Source organism: Guyanagaster necrorhizus, assembly GCF_019112545.1.
Source record: "Guyanagaster necrorhizus MCA 3950 unplaced genomic scaffold BT62scaffold_17, whole genome shotgun sequence".
NCBI classification, from domain to species: Eukaryota; Fungi; Basidiomycota; class Agaricomycetes; order Agaricales; family Physalacriaceae; genus Guyanagaster; species Guyanagaster necrorhizus.
Genome location: NW_025064896.1, coordinates 16181 through 36047, shown reverse-complemented (window position 1 = coordinate 36047; position 19867 = coordinate 16181). Strand labels below are relative to the sequence as shown.

At 45.7% G+C, this 19867-nt stretch overlaps 4 protein-coding genes and 1 non-coding gene across 5 annotated transcripts; 2 read left to right on the top strand and 3 right to left on the bottom strand.

The window, feature by feature from the left end:
• Positions 1 to 10: 10 nt before the first annotated feature.
• On the bottom strand, positions 11 to 910 carry BT62DRAFT_1007573 (uncharacterized protein; the record flags this gene model as incomplete). The annotated part of the gene is made up of 7 exons (XM_043177354.1): positions 11 to 187; positions 243 to 280; positions 329 to 493; positions 544 to 557; positions 616 to 704; positions 761 to 776; positions 834 to 910. 7 exons carry the CDS (start codon positions 908 to 910, stop codon positions 11 to 13), a joined length of 576 nt encoding a protein of 191 aa, XP_043038078.1.
• A 2301-nt stretch (positions 911 to 3211) lies between these two features.
• On the top strand, positions 3212 to 3929 carry BT62DRAFT_933600 (uncharacterized protein). The gene is made up of 2 exons (XM_043186586.1): positions 3212 to 3369; positions 3424 to 3929. Exon 2 carries the CDS (start codon positions 3462 to 3464, stop codon positions 3720 to 3722), a length of 261 nt encoding a protein of 86 aa, XP_043038077.1. The 5' UTR covers positions 3212 to 3369; positions 3424 to 3461; the 3' UTR covers positions 3723 to 3929.
• A 280-nt stretch (positions 3930 to 4209) lies between these two features.
• On the top strand, positions 4210 to 4409 carry BT62DRAFT_870818 (uncharacterized protein; the record flags this gene model as incomplete). The annotated part of the gene is given in 2 exon segments (XM_043182519.1): positions 4210 to 4300; positions 4312 to 4409. Coding segments are annotated over 2 exon segments (189 nt in total), but the record flags the coding sequence as incomplete, so codon positions are not given.
• Positions 4410 to 5678: 1269 nt separating this feature from the next.
• On the bottom strand, positions 5679 to 6815 carry BT62DRAFT_215181 (uncharacterized protein). Its single transcript, XM_043180086.1, has 3 exons — positions 6675 to 6815; positions 6504 to 6617; positions 5679 to 6454 (listed from the first exon to the last, which is right to left on the bottom strand). Exons 2-3 carry the CDS (start codon positions 6562 to 6564, stop codon positions 5970 to 5972), a joined length of 546 nt encoding a protein of 181 aa, XP_043038075.1. The 5' UTR covers positions 6565 to 6617; positions 6675 to 6815; the 3' UTR covers positions 5679 to 5969.
• Positions 6816 to 9165: 2350 nt separating this feature from the next.
• BT62DRAFT_t116 lies at positions 9166 to 9261 on the bottom strand. Its single transcript has one exon. It is a non-coding gene; the product is annotated as a tRNA-Asp (tRNA).
• Between the last annotated feature and the right edge of the window lie 10606 nt (positions 9262 to 19867).

Sequence of the window (19867 nt, the reverse complement as noted above, 5' to 3'; positions counted from 1 at the left end):
TGGGTGGGGGTTAGAGGGGGGGGAGGGGTGGGGAGGGGAAGGGAGGGGTACTTACGGGCAGAATGTTATGATGAGTTGGGACTGTTGGAGGGCGGTTGTTATTGTTAGGATGGTATGGCAGAAGGGGGGAGTCGTACGTTGAAGGAACTGCATGATATGGGCGTGGGGTCGCAGTTGGCGGTGTAGCCTGGGAATGTGAGCGTTGGGTGTCAACGAAGAGTAGAACGAGGGGGGAGGCGTACATTGGGCGAAGTAGGTGCTGTTGTTGGCGCAGGAGTATCTGTGGATGTGTGAGGGTGATGTGTATCAGAGGAAGCGGGATGCGTACTGTAGAGACAGAGGGACGGAGTAGTTGTTTGTCCTGTAGCGGGAGTAGTCTTTAAGAAGGGAAAAATGGATGGACGGAAGGAAGCGTACTGGGAGATAGATGCCTCGGGTATAGTCAGGTCGACATTTACCGTTGTGCATTTCTCTTCGTCATCGCCACAAGAGCCTGAGGATCAATCAGAGAGGCAGTCTCAAGGGGTGACGATTTCATTTAACCTTGATCTAAGAATCTGATGAGGTGATCAGAGATTGATCTAGCGTGTGGAGGATGGAGGGAGGGCAGCGCACGTATGGATCGTACCGTCGTTGGCGTTGTCGCTATAGTAAGTACCTGTGCTGTTGAGGCTCGTTTTGGAGTTATGAGTGACGATGGAGGGCTGCGGAGAGAACTTGTCAATGGAGAATAGTGGACGAATGAGAGCGTGGAGCTTACTGTCCCGGACCCACAGCTGTTTGAAGAGGTATGGTTAAGGGATGTCCCACAGTCACATGAGGGGATAACTCACTAATTGAAGAAACGAATGGTATGTGACGCGGATGCCACTGACAGGGAGAATGAAAGAGTGGATAGGAAGAAAAGCATGGGGGGAAGAAGGAAGAGGAAAGCGTAGTTTGGTCGATAGGTTTTAAGTCAATTTCGAAGAGGCGGTTGGTGATCAGACAAGACTCGGTCGTCGATGAAACTGATGAATTGTGATGGCGGTGAATCATCTGGGTCCGGCGGCCTGTGTGATAAAGAGAACAGTCTTGGTAGAGAAGTTTCCACGGCCGGCTTACGATTCTCAGACTTGCGGGTGCGCGAGAATACACATATGTACGGTCAACAGAGAGGGAGGACAGTCAGAATGATTGGGTGGTATTGTTATGTGGTCATGGCGCCTTCGGGTCCAACGTACGGAGATAGTGCGCTGCAACGCGTCAGACGGTCCCTTGGTTGTTCGGGATTGCGATTTTTTTAATGCAGGTTTCGGGAGATGGCACAATGCACGCGGATCACTCGTTAATGAAACGCAATTCCAAGAGTTTGAAGCCTCCATTGAGATCAGTTCGGGCATAAAGCACTATTTCCCTGGGGAAAATCGAGACATTCGTTCCTCGGGGTAGTCTTCTGGATTGTTGGTCCCAGTCATGAGCAGCGGGAAGATCAGGGAGGTGTCGATGATCTCTAGCAAGATGTTGCTTCACCCTTGACGATGGTGACCAACTTGAAGAGCTCTGAGAAATTGATGGTCCACGCTGTTATAATTAGTCCGCAGAACTTTGACCATTTATTTTCACTCGCCAGCGTGAACTTGACAATGCACGGTTCAACAAGTGTGGGCGCGTAAACTGTCGGTAACTTCGGTAACCCGTTGCTGATGACAAGGGTCAGGCAAACAGGGACCAACAAAAACCATAATTTCAACCCTGACTCTCATCGTCAGCGCGTTTCATGAGTGCTATTGCTCCTGGTCCGTCGCTACGTCGTCTCGTGGCCTTCATTCTGGCTGCGGTGTTGATATCTGGATGTGAAACGAGGTGTGATGAAGTGAGATATCTTCGCCAGGTACGTCGAGCTCTGTTGAACACTACCCATCGTGAAACAGATGGCCACATGTGCCTAGAACGACGACGATTCGTGAAGACTCTCCTCACGTTCGATATGACGAGCACTACAGGCATTCTTATTCATGCCTCTTGATTACCGTGAGCGATTTGGTCATGGCGGCCGACATCAAGATTGGATTTGGTGTCGTATAGGTACGTCCTTCGTCACCATGCGATCAGTTTCTCAGTGCTAATAAATGAAAAATAGCAATCGTCGAGAGTTGGAGCTCCTGGAGGGTAGAGCACCGTCATCAATACCAATCGTGCGTTTACTTTTCTTCATGGATTCGAGCTGTCATTCATACTTGTTGGACTCATGGAAAGCCGCGCAAGCATAGGCTTCTGGGCTCTCAAGCCACGAATCACTGGGATACCTCTGGAGAATATGTCTACGAGCATCGGTGCTTATTCCTTAATGGTTAGTCGCGCCTCCTAATTCTAGTCTTCCTGAATAACATTTCATGCTTAGGACATATGGCGCGATGACAAAATTCTAGAATGCAACGAGACGGGCAAGGTTATGCTTAGTCAGCGGGTGGGAAGGATATCTACAACGCGCCGCCAGTGGTTGTGCAAACTCTAGCCCTAACCCCCAAGTTGTTCTCATTCAGACTACTGAACTTTGTTGTTACAGAACCTGTTTCCACTGAATCGCTAGTATAGGGCCTAAGCGTACTCGGCCGTATGGTACGATGACTACCATTGATGTTCAGTCAGCCTTTGGACCTGTGCTGCTATCAAGTCTGCGTATGATTCTCGTAGAGGGTACGGCGCTTGATCGAAATGGCATTGACAGTGTACTTACATCGCATCAGAGACCAAATGCCGACGAGCCTTGCGACGATGAATATAACACTCCTGCCTCATGCGCACGTTCAATGCCCCACTGCTACAATGAACGCTACCTGAATTCGTGAATCAGGAGACGTGTACAATGTGAAAGATGGAGCTAAAAGGATCGTGGTCCGTCCTGATGACACTGATGAATTGTGCGTATATCCTTTTCCTCATGCATTCGAGTTGTAATTGAAAAAGGCAATTGTCGCAGTCCGCAAAGGAGTATCTTCCACCTTATGAACCTACCCATTTGCTGCGAAACCAATACTAGTAGTACTCCTGAAATCGGAAGAGAGCGTCGATGCCTATCGCCTTGTCGTTTTCACCACTGTCGCCTTCCCACTACCAAGGGCCTGCTCCAGGTTCTCCTCGAATGTATGGCAATCGCGAGCTAGCAGAGTCTCTAGCAAGGACAAGTCTTATCATAAACAAGGCTTTTGGACTCGGCCCGACTCCTCCGTTATTCACCCACCACCATTATCAGTCTGTCCTCCAGCCACATTAATAATTGCGATCCGTCCCTCAGTTTCGTAGACACTACCAAGATCCTCAAGGCAATGCTGGATTGCCGGGTGTGATCGGTCACTCTGGAGAATAGCGTTAGTGCACGTTTCCTTTGTTAGTTGGATTCATAGTCCTCCTGAGTACTGTTTCATGCTGATGTCTGGTTAGGACATGCAATGCGATGATCAAGCCCTGGAGGGTACGGAATGAAATCAAGGCTCGCTGCGTTTATGCTTAGTCATCTTGCGTATCGCCTCACCCGTGTATTGCTACAATACACAGCCGGGGGTGGTTTTCTTGGACCTGCCCATGATGCTCCAGAGGTCTACAAATCATTACCTATCCGTCTCGTACCTGAAGTTTTCTCTCGGTTCAGACTAACGTCAGGGACAGTCATCGTACACGCTGTAGGGTACGATAGTCAGCAACGGCAGCGGAATCGTACCGTCAATGCCCAAGAAAGATGATATGGCACTGCTGTGCATGGGAGCTTGCTGTGAAGACTGTAGGGGCATGGACTAATCTCGTAGAGGGTGCGGCGCTTCATTGAGAATACTTTAACAGCCTACTGACCTTGCATCAGCGAGTCAGAAGGGAAAAGCTATGCCGCATAGCGCAAATTATACCGCTTGCTAATCCTTCTGGCCTACATTAGCAAGAATACAACTTCTTTAAGAAAGGACCGTTTTACTCCGAGGCGTGTATCAACATCCTGCCTGTCATCAGATTGATCCACGTATCGCTCCTGTACTGAATTCATTTCCGAATTTCTGAGTGACAGTGGCGTACTCCATCCCTAAGAGCTGTGGTTTATCCCCGGGCTTATAACCCAGTTTTGCTCCTCTTATCATGACTCGTTCTCTCAAGCACGACATGCTTCTCTTCATGTTATTGGCTCTCATTAAGAAAGTCGGGTGTGATTCTGTGATTGGAAAACCTGACGTCGATGGTAAGAGGACACTGCTGCAGCTCATTTGGAGCTGCAGTGCTACCATTTTTGTGTGCACCTGGCTCGCTGTTCACCCGAGCGTTCCAGGGAGGGAGGGTTCTCAAAAGGCCGCGGAAGGCTGGCAATAGCTCTTCGTCGCACAAACCTTATGTTACTCGCTATCATCGTTCCGGAAATCATCATTGGGTGGGCTGCTGCACAATGGCGAGTCGTGCGATACGTCAAGAATCGTGAGTCGTTCAGTGCTGTCTTGATTTTGCCGTATTGATATGCTATCAGTGTCTCCCCCAAAAAAGCTCACCATGGCACACGGCTTCTTCGTAACCCATGGTCGGATTCTGTAACAGCCAGGGGGGAGATCCTCTCCGCTAGAGACTTTCATCCCCTCGATCGTGCGCTTGATGAAGAAGCCTGTCGAGAGTCCTGGGTCGCAGAAGTCCCAGAAGAGGAGATTGAGGAGAGAAGTAAAGCCAGTGGATTCTCCAAAGTCGTTGCCATGATCCGGATATCCTGGTTTGTTCCTCCTCCAGTGTCTCGCTCGCCGCATACAGCAGCTCCCTATTGTCCCAATCGAGATGTCTGCATTGGCGTTCTCGATGTTGAGCATCGTGCTGTACATGATGTGGTGGTACAAACTGTTTGATGTCCACGTACACATCGTGGCTCCCCCTCGGCGCAAAGCGTGGCTGTTCTGGACATGATCATGACCGAGAGCATGTTGGGTTGCTCCGACGCGTCGGTGACTGGTATTGTAACGTGTTGGTCGCGATATATGGGGTCTGCGGACGACGATACGATCCCGACTGTCGAGACTGGTGTCTCGGAAATCTACGTGGCTGACTATGTCGATAATCCTTCACGGCCCCTCGACGAGCGGCGTGGGCTGTAGGGGCTCTGTTTGGGTCCATGTATCTCGTTGATTGGTCGTATGAGTTTCCTTCCAGCGTCGAGAGGATTTTGTGGCGCGCGCCTGCTATCGCCATTAAATCGATCCCGCTGTGGTTCGTCGTGTAGGGATACAGCCTCTTCTTTTGCCCTTCTCATTGTTCGATGGTCTTTGCTGCTACCTTTTATATTACGGCGAGGATTTGTATTATCGTTTTGGCCCGTATGTCTTTACGTTGTCTTCTGCCATCGGCCCTTGTTGAGGGCTTCGTGGACGGCGTATATTCCGCATGTTTAGATAATAGTCAGATTTCCCAGTGTCACCTTATGCTTCTCCTCTTGTGAGTGAATGTCTCAGATTTGATATAAATCGTCCCGCTACCCTACTTTTCAACGCGGAAAATGATGTATATACGTCGAGAATGAAAGCGACTTCCTGCAATTGGTGTTCTCGTGACGAGTGCGCGTTTCTTCTTTATCAGTACTGTGCTTGTGTCGATGGGTGTTCCTCATCACCTGCCGAGGATAGGGAAGCTATTGACTTCGTTTCTCTCCAATTCGGACTGTTCACGACAACCCGCGAAGCTCAGCCGATCTCGCGTTCCACATGAAGATGGGAACAATAATAAGTAATAATTGTCCAAAAGGCTTCTGTACTTTTCTCGATGAAGCAGTCTTCCAAATGCGTTCAAAGTGTGCGCAGAACGGCATTGTGAAGAGCACATCCTACTGCCTCACCTCCCACTTCGCTCCCGTACCAAAAACGACGAAACCTTCCGAGTCCAGTCCTATCCTCTTCGTGATCCATTCTCCTTCAGCTTCAAGCCAGAAAACTCGCCACTTCGTCGTTCCTACGGACCGACAGCTGAAGAAGCCTCGTTCACCCCATGGAACGCCACCAACCCGGGCAGTTCCTCGCCCAATCGATTGCTCCAGCCAGGGTTCCGCTGAGGTTCTTTCCGGTATCGAGCCAAGAGAGCATAGGCGCGATATCGTCCAGCCTCTGAGCTTCCATTTTCTTTATGGACCCCCTTGAAGCTGGAGAGCAAAGAGGGTCGCACGGACCGGATAGTCGTGCGGCTCTGATGGTCTCTAGTTCTAGTGGACAGGGGCGGGCCTCTTCCGACAGGCAGCAGTGATGACGTCTTTGTGTGCTATGAGACGTTGGGGTATAGCACAGTCGGGAAGATGTCGACGTTGAGGACGTCCAAGCTGGGGTGGGCGAATATGAATGCGTCACTGGCACAGCGGAGGTTTGTAAGGGATGGCGTCGTGAGGCAAGACCATCGACCGTACAAGAACAGTTCGTCTGCAGGTATGTGGGTGGAATGGGGGGCGGGGACGCGCGTAGGATATGTTGAGATCCTGCATCGTGTTAAAAGAGATAAGGCCAAAGTTTGGGAAAGATACTTACCTCGAGATTGGGGTAGTGGTTGAGCATGTCTTTGATACGACCCAGCTCTGGATTCTGACATGAGCCATAGATGTGCTTCGTGGATTGGAACGACGCGGTTTTGACAGATGGAAGATGAATACGGTGAGGATTAGAGGAAAGATGAATGGATATAGAAGGTGAAGAACCGACGACGAGAGAACGAGCCGCTTGAGTATCTTCACTTCAGATAACGAATGGCACTTCAATAAAGTAGGCCAAACATTATCAATCGAGATTGGAGAGCGGTTACACGACTAGAAGCGCAGTCATCTTCGTCAACGCCGAGACGAGATACCTCTCCTGCCTTTCGTGCATTCCCAGCTCGTCATCGGTCGACTCCAAGTCCGTATCCGTGCCCACGACACTGACAGGTATCCGTAGAGCTTCAACAGACGACCTCTCATCCAGAACCTCCAGCCTCCTGATGTTCTTTGCGAAATATCGATTGATGATCAAGTGGTATTCCACACGGCGATCGAGCTGACCTAGGACTCGATAGTCCAAATCCCGGGGGGGCACAACGATACCGTGCATACGTCGACAAGACACAGAAAGCGATTTGCGTCGAGTCGATGTGGATGAAACACGATGGCGTCGAGAATCTCGATGGGGTGACGCGTAATAAGGGTCCGCTGGGAAGGGGACTCGCCGCCAATGTAGGGCTCGACGATCATGAGGAGGTGGAGCGAGAGTCTGTGCTCTTCTGGTGTGAGTGTGTATTAACACTCAGGCTAAGGATCTTGTGAGAACTATTGAACGCGCGAAATGGGTCCGTGCGGTCGTAGGACCCTAGATGGGTATCAATAGAGAGGGCGGCTTTTCGCTGCCGTCTCCTTCCAGGACGGAGAGCCGGTTTGTTCTTGGAAGGCCATGGAACGAGCGAGAGCAATTCTGCGGCAGCTCGGTTGTCGGTCGTCAAGCTGACCCTGAGCAATCGCGGCAATTAACGAATGGTTCCCACACGACTTGATTAAGGACCAGACCTGTCGTTTGAGGTCGTGACTTCCGCGATATCCGTGAATCACATGTGCAACGCACAATGCAACCGTGCATTGGAGGACCGTTGCACTTTTCGATAGTTCATCCAGCAAGAATTGTCTAGCCAATTATCGTATGTCTCTGGATGCAGTTATGATCAAAATACTTGAGAATCTAGAGCGGGGGAATTTGTATCCAAGTTTCATAGATACAGGAGATATGAGATAACGTACCTGAGCGCCCACAGCACCCCTGTCGTATTCCAATCAAGACGATATGAAAACGCCGCAAAGGTCCCGGAAATCATCGGAGGGACCGAAAACATAGGGATGATGGAATGTCTTAGATCAAGGGAATAGATCCATCAGCTTTTGATTCAGGCAAGAAGAATATCTGGCACTAACTTGATCGAGAGCTCGAGTACCTCAGGCATTTATTTTGGAACGGTCTTGAGAGGCGGTCCTGAGAAGATCAGTCCGGACCGGTGGTCGGTCTTTCAACCTTATCTGCCGTTTGACCCCCGCCATAGCGTCAAGTGTCTGTACGCATTCTAGCGTATCCTCACTCACACGTTCGCCGCAAGTGTTTCTCAAGGCGGTGTCATTTCGTTATCTTTGTTCTCGTGAGTGGAGCTTCTAGTCCTCTTACCTCACTAAATTGTCGCATAGAAACTCATCGATGAATAGCTGTTGCGAGGTCAACATTTCAGCTAGCCTATAATTGACCTTTCAGTGGCCCTCTTACTATCTACTATCTTCTGACCGCAGTTCAGACTGAGACAGTCATCCATTCATATTTTTCATATGCCCCGAAGACTCGGTTGGAACCTATTTCGGCCCTGAACAAATGTCTAGGTTTTTTCACTCAAGAATCCAAAAACACCTGTACCTTAATGGCGCTGCTCTTCTTCTCGTCCTGGAACCCAATGCAAATACAGGTGAGTAGCTCTTTCCTAGAATACACTGCGCTTCTAATATTTCCGTTCCTTTATTGCAGTACCTCTTCTTATTCACCTTTCCATTCTCACGTATCTCTTACTTTCACTGACATGTGCGAAACTCAGATCGCGTCATGCTTGTTCGAACTTAATCATTTCTGCGAAGTCACTCAACCATCAACACGAGTACGGGATACGTCGCTGTTTCACAAACGCCTGCTACCTTGTATAGATAACCTTGTTTTTCGTTGCGATCCTCATTTCTGTCGAAAGAACTAAGGTTGACCTTGTATTTCAAAACAGGACCTTCATCCCCAACTGGAATTCCACAACCTGGCAACGCTTTGTTCTGGTCCTACGCTGATTTCATTATCTCGGCTGTACGAATTTAGAAAGACTGCTTCCTCTTCATCATCGCGATTTGCGATTACTGATTATTTTTCAGGTGGGGATGTTCTCCGTGATCATCTTATTTAGCGTTTCCCATTAACACTGTAGATGCTGCATCGGTGGCCGACTCGAGTAAATGCTTTGCTTCGATTTCCAGGCTCTTTCATGACATTTGGATATCTGAAACCTCCTATTTACGAGGTTGTATGCGAGATTATCATAGCCCAGATATGATTGTTAGCTTGTAAGCTTAATGAGTCTTTCAATTATAAAATTTGGCTGTCAATTAACTGACGGGTGGCCAGCCAATGAAAAAGAATCTTTGAAACCACTTAAATCTCTGGCTGGGAGTTGAACCCAGCTTTTACGCAGCACTCAATGTGATATAAATTCTATGACATGCATGTGTATTAACCAATACACTACCAAAGATTACTCTGATAGATTATGGGCTTTCAGTGTGCCAAACCAAGCACTGGTAAAGAATGGAAGAATATATGATCTGTGACTAGGAAGGCCTGGATCATTCAAGAGAGCCAGGGGAATGGGTTTGTCATGAGCATTGAAGGTCATTCCAGAGAAAGCTGAAATGGATCAGAAAAATCCATATAAATCATAACCACCATCATCTGTATGGTTATTGCTTTCTTCAATTTCTTGTCTATATCCACAGCAACACCTCAATAGCTTATCACCCTCAGACTGATGGACAGATGGAGAGAGTCAATCAGGAAATTGAGAAGTACCTGCAGATATTCATTAACTATAGACAAGATGACTGGATGGAGTGGCTTACCCTAGCAGCTTTCCAGCATAACAATCATGTCCACTCAGCAATAGGCAAAATGCTCTTCTTCATAAACCATGGATGACACCCTCACATTGCTATATCAGAATGACACCATACAACAACTCTAGTGTCCTCCAACTTTGTGTCATTAATGTCCTCCATCTATGCTGAAACTCACATCACACTTGAAAAAGTGGCTGCAGCTATGAAAACACAATACAACAAACACTGCAGGAGCTGGTATTTTTGGCTGTCTGGAGTAATTGATGACACTAATTCTAGTTTCCTTCAGCTTAATGGTATTCTTCAACACTAATAAGAAAGAATAGACAGTCTAAAAATTAACATAATAAATTCCAATGCATTTCACTGTTCAGATTGACTCACAAAGAGAGCAGAGGTGGCTAGTCATTTTGGTATTATTGGAGTTCTTGATTGATTTTAGATAGAACAAAGACAAGAGAAGTTACCATGAGCAAGGAATCAGTGAATGTCATGATTTTAGCCTCTAATCATGATCTGCTGATGTTTATGAAATTTCAATGAACCTCTGACAAACTCAGTCTCAGCTATGGAGAAACTGATTCAGAGCCACATGGAACCATAGATGATGCATGCATGATGATACTATGCTGTGTCTTACTCATCATCTCATGATATACAGCTGGCAACAGCATGATGACCACATAATATGATCATACAATAGCATGGCAATAGGCAGGCAGACTGAAACTTGTATAAAACTTGCTGTAGCAATGGCATTGTGGGCAGACAATGGCATGGCCATATAATAGAGGGATTATTGTTATTGAACAATGAGTAGTAGACATGACAATAGGACAATAGTCACCTGTAGGGTGAAGGGCTTTCTTGGACAGTATTTAAAACAGTAGTATATAACAATGTGTTAGACTCAAGCTGCACATGATGATAAACATGTGATAAACTGATGTCACTTTGCACTTTGAGTGAAAGCATCAGAGTCCACTGATATGTATATTGATCAATGTGCATCAAGGTCTTATAATTGGCTCAAGAGGGGAATGGTATGATGATAAACTTTAGCTTGAAGCTGGAGTTACCAGTGAGAGTGAGCTTTCTTATATACTACAAGTTGTAGCAACTATAAATATGACTACCATTGTGTCTGTCCTTGTTATTGTGCTTATTGTCCTTGAGCATTGCTGCTTTCTACAATAGTATCATTCTGTCATCAGGCAATGCTGTTACATTGAAAGACAATGACTGACTAGGCCTTGTTGTGATAACCAAGCCAGTCTCATAGTCTCAAGTGCTGGGTTAAGCACCCTGACTAAGCATAAATAGGGGTTAATTGAGTAAAAGATAAAAGAATAGAGAAAAATCATAACATTACCCTCTTGTTAAGACCATCATCCTGATGGCTTAATTTAGGGATAACTTATATTCATGAATTGCATTGTCAGCATCCATCTGTTTTTCATTCACCCATTGGTTGAATTCTGATCTATATTCCTTCCAACTAACAAGGTAATTGACTGTTGTTGTCATGCTTCTGTCTCTTGCCTTGACCTTTCATAACTTGTGGTCCAGGATGTGATTGATTTCATAATGTTCTTTATCATCAATCAGATCAGGGGGAGGCAGTGGAGGTTTCTCTTGGTTGGAGAAGACTGGTGCAATATAAGAAGTTAACAATGCTTCATTGAAGACATTGTGGATCTTCCAGTGTGATGACAGCTGTAGGTGATAGACTGACATGCCAATTTTGGCAAGGACCTGGAAAGAACCAGTGTGTTTGTCAGAGAGCTTTCTTTTTGGTTGTGGAAGGTGGAGGTTTGTGGTATCCAGCCAGACCTTGTCTCCATTATTATAAGTGTGTGGAGTATGATGATATTTGTCATATTGCTTTTTCATTGTTGCTGCAGCTTTGTCCAGTGCAGCTTGTGTCTCATTATGAATCTTCATCATCAGAGTGATGAAATCAGTAGACATGAGTGTTGTTGTGTGTGTGTGCATGTCATTTGTGTGATATTGGGATGTCACCCATAGTTTATGAAAAATGGTGTTTTACTAGTTGAGGAGTGGATTCTGTTGTTATGCTGGAATGCTGCCAGAGCTAGCCATTCTATCCAGTCATTCTGTCAATAATTGATAAAGAGCCAAAGATACTTTTCAATCTCTTGATTTGTGTTAGACCCAAGTGTCACATGAACAGATACACATGATAAACAGGTGTTCCTTCACACTTTGAGGGATCAGCTGAGTCCACTGATGCATATTCTGATCAATGTGTCACAAGGCCAAGAGAATTAGCTCAAGTATAGGATGGTGTAAAGATAAACTTTAGCTTGAAGCTGAGGGTTTCCAGTGAGAGTGAGCAATCTTAAGTACTGTACAGGGTCTGCTAATAATACTATGACTAATTGTGTGTCTCTGAGTTCATTGTGCCCATTGTCCTAGGGCATCGCTACTGTACATAAAAGGTTGATTGTGCATCGTTGGGCAATGCCATTGCATTGAAAGACAATGATAGATTTGGCTGATTGTGATGACCAAGCTTTGTCTCACAGTCCTAAGCACTTGTTCTAGTGCTCTGACTAAGCATAAATAGGGGTTAGATCAAGAAAAGAGTGAAAAATTGTAATATTACCCCCTCCTTAAGACTATCATCTCAATGGCTTAATTTAGGGATAATTCATAGTCACATATGGTCTCATTGGCATCCATGTGCTGTTCATTGACCCATTGATGAGATTCAGGGCTATAACCCTTCCAGCTAACCAAATAATCAATTATTGTTGTCATACTGCCCTCTTTTGCCCTGGTCTTTTGTAGTTTGTGGTCAAGGACTTGGTCAACTTCATAATGTTCTTCATTGTTGACAAGGTCTGGAGGTGGCAGCAGAGGGCACTCCTGATTTGAGAATGCTGATACAATATATGGTGACAACAAGGCTTCATTGAAAACATTATGGATCTTCCAGGTTGAAGGAAGGCAAAGTTTATATGCAGAGGTGCTGATTTTGGATAGGATTATGAAGAGGCTAGTATGTTTGTCAGCAAGTTTGCATTTTGGATGCAGGAGGTGAAGGTTTGTTGTATCCAGCCAAACCTTGTTATTGACAGAATAAGTGTGCATGAGGTGACAGTGTTTGTCATACTAGCTCTTCATCATGGTGGCTGCCTTTTCAAGTGCCATCTTTGTTTCTTCATGAATCTTTATCATGGTAGTGGCAAAATCAGATGACACCAGTGTTGTGGTGTGATGATGTGTGCAATATTAGGGTGTTGGCCATAATGTTAGACCCAAGCATCATATGAGCAGAAACACATGATAAACAGAAGCTATCTCACACTTCAGGTAGTCATCTGAGTTCACTGATGCACTTCTGGATTGGTATGTCACAAGGCCAAAGAGGATTGGCTCAAGGATAGAATAGTGTGAATAAACTTTAGCTCAAAGCTGGAGTTTACCAGCAAGCATGAGCCTCTTAAATACTGTACAAGTCCTGTGCTAAATATACTGCTACTAATTGTGTGTCATTGGGTCCTTTGTGCTCATTGTCCTTGAGTGTAATGAAAGGGTGATTGTGTGTTGTCAGGCAATGCTGTTGCATCAAAAGACAAAGACTGACTCAGCTGTTTGTGATGACTAAGCCTTGTCTCATGGTCTTAAGCATCTGTGTTTAGCACTCTGACTAAGCATAAATAAGGATTAATCAAGAAAGAAAGTGGGAAAATCATAGAAAATCATAACATTACTCTCTCCTTAAGATCATCATCCTGATGGCTTAATTTAGGGATAATTTGTAGTCCCATATGGTGGCATCAGCATTTATCTGTTTTTCATTTATCCATTGGTTAGATTCTGGGCTGTAACCTTTCCAACTGATGAGGTAGTTGACTGTTGTTGTTGTTCTGCCCCCTTGGGCTCTGACTTTTTATAATTTGTGATGTAGGACTTGATCCACTTCATAGTGTTCTTTGTTGTTGATCAAGTCAGGTGGCAGAGGCAGAGGGTGTTTCTGATTTGAGAAAGCTGGTGCAATATAAGGTGTTAGTAATGTCTCATTGAAGACATCATGGACCTTTCAAGTCAGTGGCAGCTGAAGTTTGTAGATGCTGGTCCCAATTCTGGATATTATTAGAAACAGGCTCATGCATTTGTCAGCTAGCTTGTGTTTTGGATGTGGAAGGTGGAGGTTAGAAGTGTCAAGGCACACTTTGTCACTGGCACTGTATGAATGTGCTGGGCAATGATGTTTATTGTATTGGGTCTTCATTGCTGATGCTGCTTTTTCAAGGGCTGACTTGGTTTCCACATGGATCTTGGTCATCATAGTCATGAAGTCCGTGGATGAGGGGGTTGTAGTGTGATGTCATTCAGTTTGCATGATGGCTGGGTGTCAGCCATGATTGATAAAGAATGGTGTCTTCTCAGTTGTTGAGTGGACTCAGTTGTTGTGTTGGAAGGTGGTGAGAGCCAGCCATTCTACTCAGTCATCTTGCTGATAGTTAATGAAGAGACAGAGGTATTTCTCTACTTTTTGATTTGCCTGTTCTATTTGTCCATTGGTTTGAGGATGGTATGCAGTGGATGCATTTCACTTGATATTCAGAAGACAATAAAGATTGTCCAGAAATTTTGAGATGAATTGGGGTCCTCTGTCTGAGATCACCACTTGAGGCATTCCGTATTTAGCATAAACCTCATCACATAGGATTTTTGCCCATCTCTCCAAGGTTAGTTCTGTTGAACAGGTGATTGGAATGATTGCCTTTGAGAATCAATCAACTATGACTAAGATTGCATCATAGCCATTGCAGTCTGGGAGTCTGGTGATCATGTCAACAGAAATGTGGGTCCATGGTGTTGATGGAACCTCATTTGGGTGAAGTGGGGCTGCCTGTGCCTGTGTGGATGATTTATCCTGCTGGCAGACTTCACATGCCTTGACATATGCAGTGATATTATTGCCTATTTTAGGCCACCAGTACTCTCATAGTATTAATTCCTTGGTTTTGGCTATGCCGGGGTGACTGGCAGTGATGTGGTCATGACAGATGGCAATAATTTCACCTCTAAGTCCCTGATCCTGGGAAATATAGATTCATCCATCATAACAAATCAGTCCTCCCTCCCTGGTCATTCCTTGTTCATGATTGAAGGATGGGGCCACTTGCTTATCCCACTTGTGGCTGTCCTGAGTTGTGCTTTTAATGCACTCATGAATCTCTTCTTCTGTCAGCATTATCATGGCTCTGAAGTGTTCAGGTTGTAATAGAGTGACACTCTCATTATCAGTTCCTCTCTGATCATGGTCTGCCCTTTGGCTAAGAAGGTCAGCCTTCTTGTTTGCTGTTCCTGCTTTATGATGGAGGGTGTATTAATATTGGCTGAGTTCGGTTACCTATCTGGCTTATCAGTGATTGAGCTTTTGGGGCTGTTGGAAGTAATGGAGGTTTTGATGGTCTGTCCAGATTTCAAAGATTTCTGTGGCTCTGATCAGGTAATGCTGCCACTTCTCCAAGGTGAGCAATGATGGTGAGCAGCTCCTTGTCATAGATCTCATAGTTCTGTTCAGTGACAGTAAGTGCTTTGGAGAGAAATGTGACTGGGTGCCACCTGCCCTTCTGTTTCTGGGAAAGTATGACCTCAATTGCTCTTTTGCTTGAGTCAGCTTTGACTCAGAACCTCTCTTCTTGAGTCAGGATGGCAAGCATGATGTCTTTGGCTAACTGCCTTTTGAGATCAGAAAAGGTGGTCTGCTGGAAGGCTCCCCAGATCCAGGGGGCATTGCTGGTCAGTTGCATCATTGGTCAGATGATCTTGCTGTAGTCTCGGATAAAACATCAATAAAAGTTTGTGAACCCAAGAAACAACTGTAATTCCTTCTTTTTGATCAGCTCTGGCCACTCTACTACCCCTGCCACTTTGATGAGATCCATTTGAATACTTCTCTCACTTATAATGACTTTGAGATATTCAGTTTTGAGCACCTCAAATTCACACTTCTCTGCTTTGAGGAATAATTTGTGTTTCCTTATAAGGGCTAGGACCTGTTGCACTAGCTTCCTGTGCTCCTCTGTTTTGGACATGATTAAGATGTCATCAAGATAAATGGTAACTTTTTCAGTGGCAATGAGGTCCTTGAAGATATCATTCATCATCCATTGAAAAGTTGCTGAGGAATTGGTTAGGCCAAAGGACATAACTATTAGCTCAAACAGCTCCTGATTTGTCCTAAATGCAGCCTTCCATTTGTCTCTGTCTTTGATCCAGACATTGTTGTAAACCCATTGGACATTGAGTTTGGTGTAATACTTGGCACCTTGGAGTTTGTCTATGAGCTCTGAGATCAAAGGAAGGGGGTAGCAATTCTTGATCATCATCTCATTAAGCTTCTGATAGTCTTGGACTGGTTGAAGCTTGCCATCCTTCTTTTTGATGAAGAAGAACAGGGAGGCCATCAGAGATTTTAATGGCCAAATTTGCCTGCTGGACAAGTTTTCCTCCAGGAATTTGTCAAGTTCCTGTTGTTTATTATTGCTGAGAGGATAGGTCTTGCAGTCTAGGTTGGCATTCATGTTTGGAATTAGCTTGATTGTATGGTCCCATGGCTTCAGTTTTGGCAACTTGTCGAAGCTCTCCTTTTCGAATAGGTCCCTGAAGTCTTGGGCCCATTCAGGCACCATCTCCTCAAAGGTTTTCTCCTCCCTGCATTCATTGGCTTTGGCAGCCAGGTTGTTGGCATGGTGGATCACCTGAATGTGCATCTCCTTTTGGAGGTCCACAGCCAAGATGGTTTCTCTATCCTCCATCTCCTCATCCCATTGGTCTTCTGGATCTTCATCTGGTAATTCAAACAGGATCTTTCAGTAGTGGCACCTTGCAAATGTAATTCTCTCAGTCTTCCAATTGATTAATAGGTTATGACATATTAGCCAGTCATGACCAAGGAAGATTTCCTTGGTCCCAAGATCCATTATGGCTAAGTTGATTTGCTTGGAGTGATCTCCGATCAGGAGTCTTAGTTTGACAAACTCTGTAATTGAGCCAGCCTAGTTTTTGGTCCTGTCAGCATTATAAACTGGGATTGGTGCTGCTGTGGCTTGGGTTGGGAGTTTGTGCCTGTTGACAAAGGCTCAATTGATTGAACTCCTGGTACAGCCACTGTCGATCAGGGCAGTTACTGCATAGGTTGTTTGGAATGTGAGAGTTTCAATCTGGGCTTTGGTGAGTAGGTTCCACCTGGGCATCTTGGATCATTGAATGAATTTGCATAGTCCATGGAGTTCATTGAGCCATTCCAGAGCTTGGCATTGCTTGGCTTCTCTTATTCCCCAGACTACTTCACTCATGACTTCACTGACCTGTGTTTTGTGGACCCAATTGTTAAGTACAGCTTTTGCCATTTTTTTGTCCCTGGCATCTTTGATGGCCCTCCAGGTCCATTTGGTGTCAAATGGTTTGAGCCAAGTAATGGGGCTCTCTGCTCTTGTTCAGCCCATGGGCACTTGAGGCTTCTTTTGTGATTTATTGGTGTGTGGGATAGAAGTCTGGAGTATATTCAGATGTGTAGTGGTAGGCATAGAGGTAACTACAGAAGTACTATCAGTCCAACTAGTGGCTGGGAATTGCACACCATAAGGTCCTTTGGCCAGTCCAGTGGAATTGCTCACTGGCTGGCCACATCTTTTACTTCCTTCATCTTGGTCTCCTTGCTGAGTGCTTCTTCTTCCTTTTGTAAGTCAGCAATCTGTGCCTGGATATCTTCCTGCATTCCTTTCCTCTTTGGGCAGTCCTTCACCATATAGTCCTTTTGGCCACAATTGAAACACTTGCCTTCTTTCTTCATTCAATCTATGTCCATCAGCTTTCCTGTTCTAGTATAAGTTGTTCCCATTCCAGTTTTCTGCACTCTATAGGCAGGGGCTGTAGAGGGTCCTGATGATTTTCCAGCAGTTGTCTCTGACTTATTCAGGGTTGGTGATGTCAACTTCTTCATGTAGTCTTACAGTGTCATTGATTCTGCTTTCTGCCTTTGTCACTCCTTGTATATTTCAATGATTCATTCCTTCCACTCATCATAACCATTTGACATGAGGGCTTGGATTCTGATCACAGAGATCATTGTGATGTAAGAGGAGGAGACCCCTCATTTAAGGGCCTTGACCATCCTTCTGTCATTTGTCATGTCATCCTGAATACTGGCAAGCTTAGCCAGCCCTTCTAACTTGTCAAAGTAGTCCATTGCTGCCTTGTCAGCCATCTTGTACTCCTTGATCTTTTGTTTGTGTACCTCTTGTATGGCAGGATCAATGAACTTGTCATGGAGCATTTGTTTAAAGACAGGCCATGAGAGGTATCGATAGTGCTTCCAAGTTGATGATCAGAAGTTTGTGGAGATGAGGATCCACCATGTTTTGGTCTTCTCTTCAAGGTAGGAGGCTGCAAAAATGACTTTGTTCATGTCTGTTCTGAGGTACCCAATGTATACCTTGAAATACTGTTCACAATTGACCAGGAAGTCATCAATATTGTCAGAGGCTCCCATGAAGAAGTGGGGTTTTCATAGCAGATCAGAGTGATACTGAAGAATGGTGGCATCATGAGGTAATGCACTCATCAGATTAGACCAATCAGAAAATGAAGGTTGTTGCCATTCTTGTGGTGGCCCAGGGAAGGAGTGAAGTGAGTTGTCATCTGCTACTGGGCTCCCTCATGGTAGTTCTTCTTTTTGGACTATGACCCCATCTCATATGGTGAATCTGAGTCATACTGCTTTGGGGTCATCTCTGATCAGTTTCTTTCTGGTGCCACTCCTGCTTGCTTGGTCAGGAGGAGGTTGGGCCCCTAGAATGCAGCTTCCTTTGCTGGTCTAAGGGTTTTGATAGGAGGTCGGCCTCTCCTCAGGCTGTGGTCAGGTTTGTGTGAGCTGGGTTGCTGTTGATTGGGATGATAGGAGGGAGTACAAAAATGTACTCCAGATGGAGGGTGCCATATATATGGCTTGTTTCAGGGTAATGGGTGGTGATCTCAGCATTGGCTATATTGGCTTTGGCATCTGATATGCCAGTGGCTGATGAATCTGGTCCTCTGAGTGTCTCTTGTTATATTGGATGGCAGCATAGTTGGTGGCTGCATGCCTCAAGATTTCTGTTTTTTCATTAGTCAGTGACTGCAAATATAATTATCCTAATTGCAATGCCACCCAGATGGTATCATGCCATAAAAAGTTTACCCCCTACAGGTATAACTCCTGATACTCTGGAGTCCTCACCCCCTGTGTCACTGTTCCCAGTTCTTCTTCATCTGTATCTTCTTGTAAAAAATAAGAAAGATCTTCTCTAATGCAGGGCAGATCGCTGCTTTCAGTTTCCTTGCCTTTCTTGTCCTTGATGCCTTCTCCCTTGAGGAAGATGGCAGGTGGGGCATAGGAACTCTCCTTGTCCCCTGGTGGTTGGGATATTGTTCTGCTGTCCTGGCTGAGTGCTGGAGCCAGCAGTAGGGTCTGAGGCATCAGAAGAGTTGTGGTAGATAGAGATTGACTGACTACTGATATGTTCATCATACCAGTTTCCTCCTGTTGCTCTTGCTGCCTTCACTCGCTCACAATAGAGCTGGACATTTCACCTGTATCTGTCATCGAGTAACTGCCCAACCACTCAGCTCTCGAGGAATCCTCAGAGTGCATGAGTGGGGATGTGGGCAGTCTCAGGGACTCATAGCCTATAGTGTCTGAGAATGGACTTGTTGTCTCTGAATGTGGTGTCAATGCTGGGGGTTCATCAGAGAGGAGAATACTGGGAGGTTGGAGGGTGTGGGAGAGACTCAGGGGTTCTGCCTTCTGCTGCAAGGGTTTCATTTCTCCAGCAGTTCTTGCTCCACCAGCTGGACTCAGTACTTAGCTCTCTGAAGACCAGGGTGGAGAGGGATGGGTCAGCATGTACCAGACCAAGGACAGTGGCACCTTCAGGCCAGAGTCTATACTAGTTTGAGACATTGGCCCTTTCCAGTCAGACCCTCTTGACTTCTTGCTGCTCATCCCAATGCTGCTCATCATATCTGGCAGCTTCTCATCTCCTTCTTCCTTCCTCAATGAGGCGCTCCTCAAGCTCACTGTGAACAGGCTGCAGTGCAGTTTGTTGTCTCTGTTCTTCCTGTCTGAGGGCCTCATCATAGTTGAAAGAGATGTCAGTGTTCTAGGCAGGGAAGTACCAGTGTATGACCTTGTCCTGTACTTCTCTGCCTTGGTGCTCATCA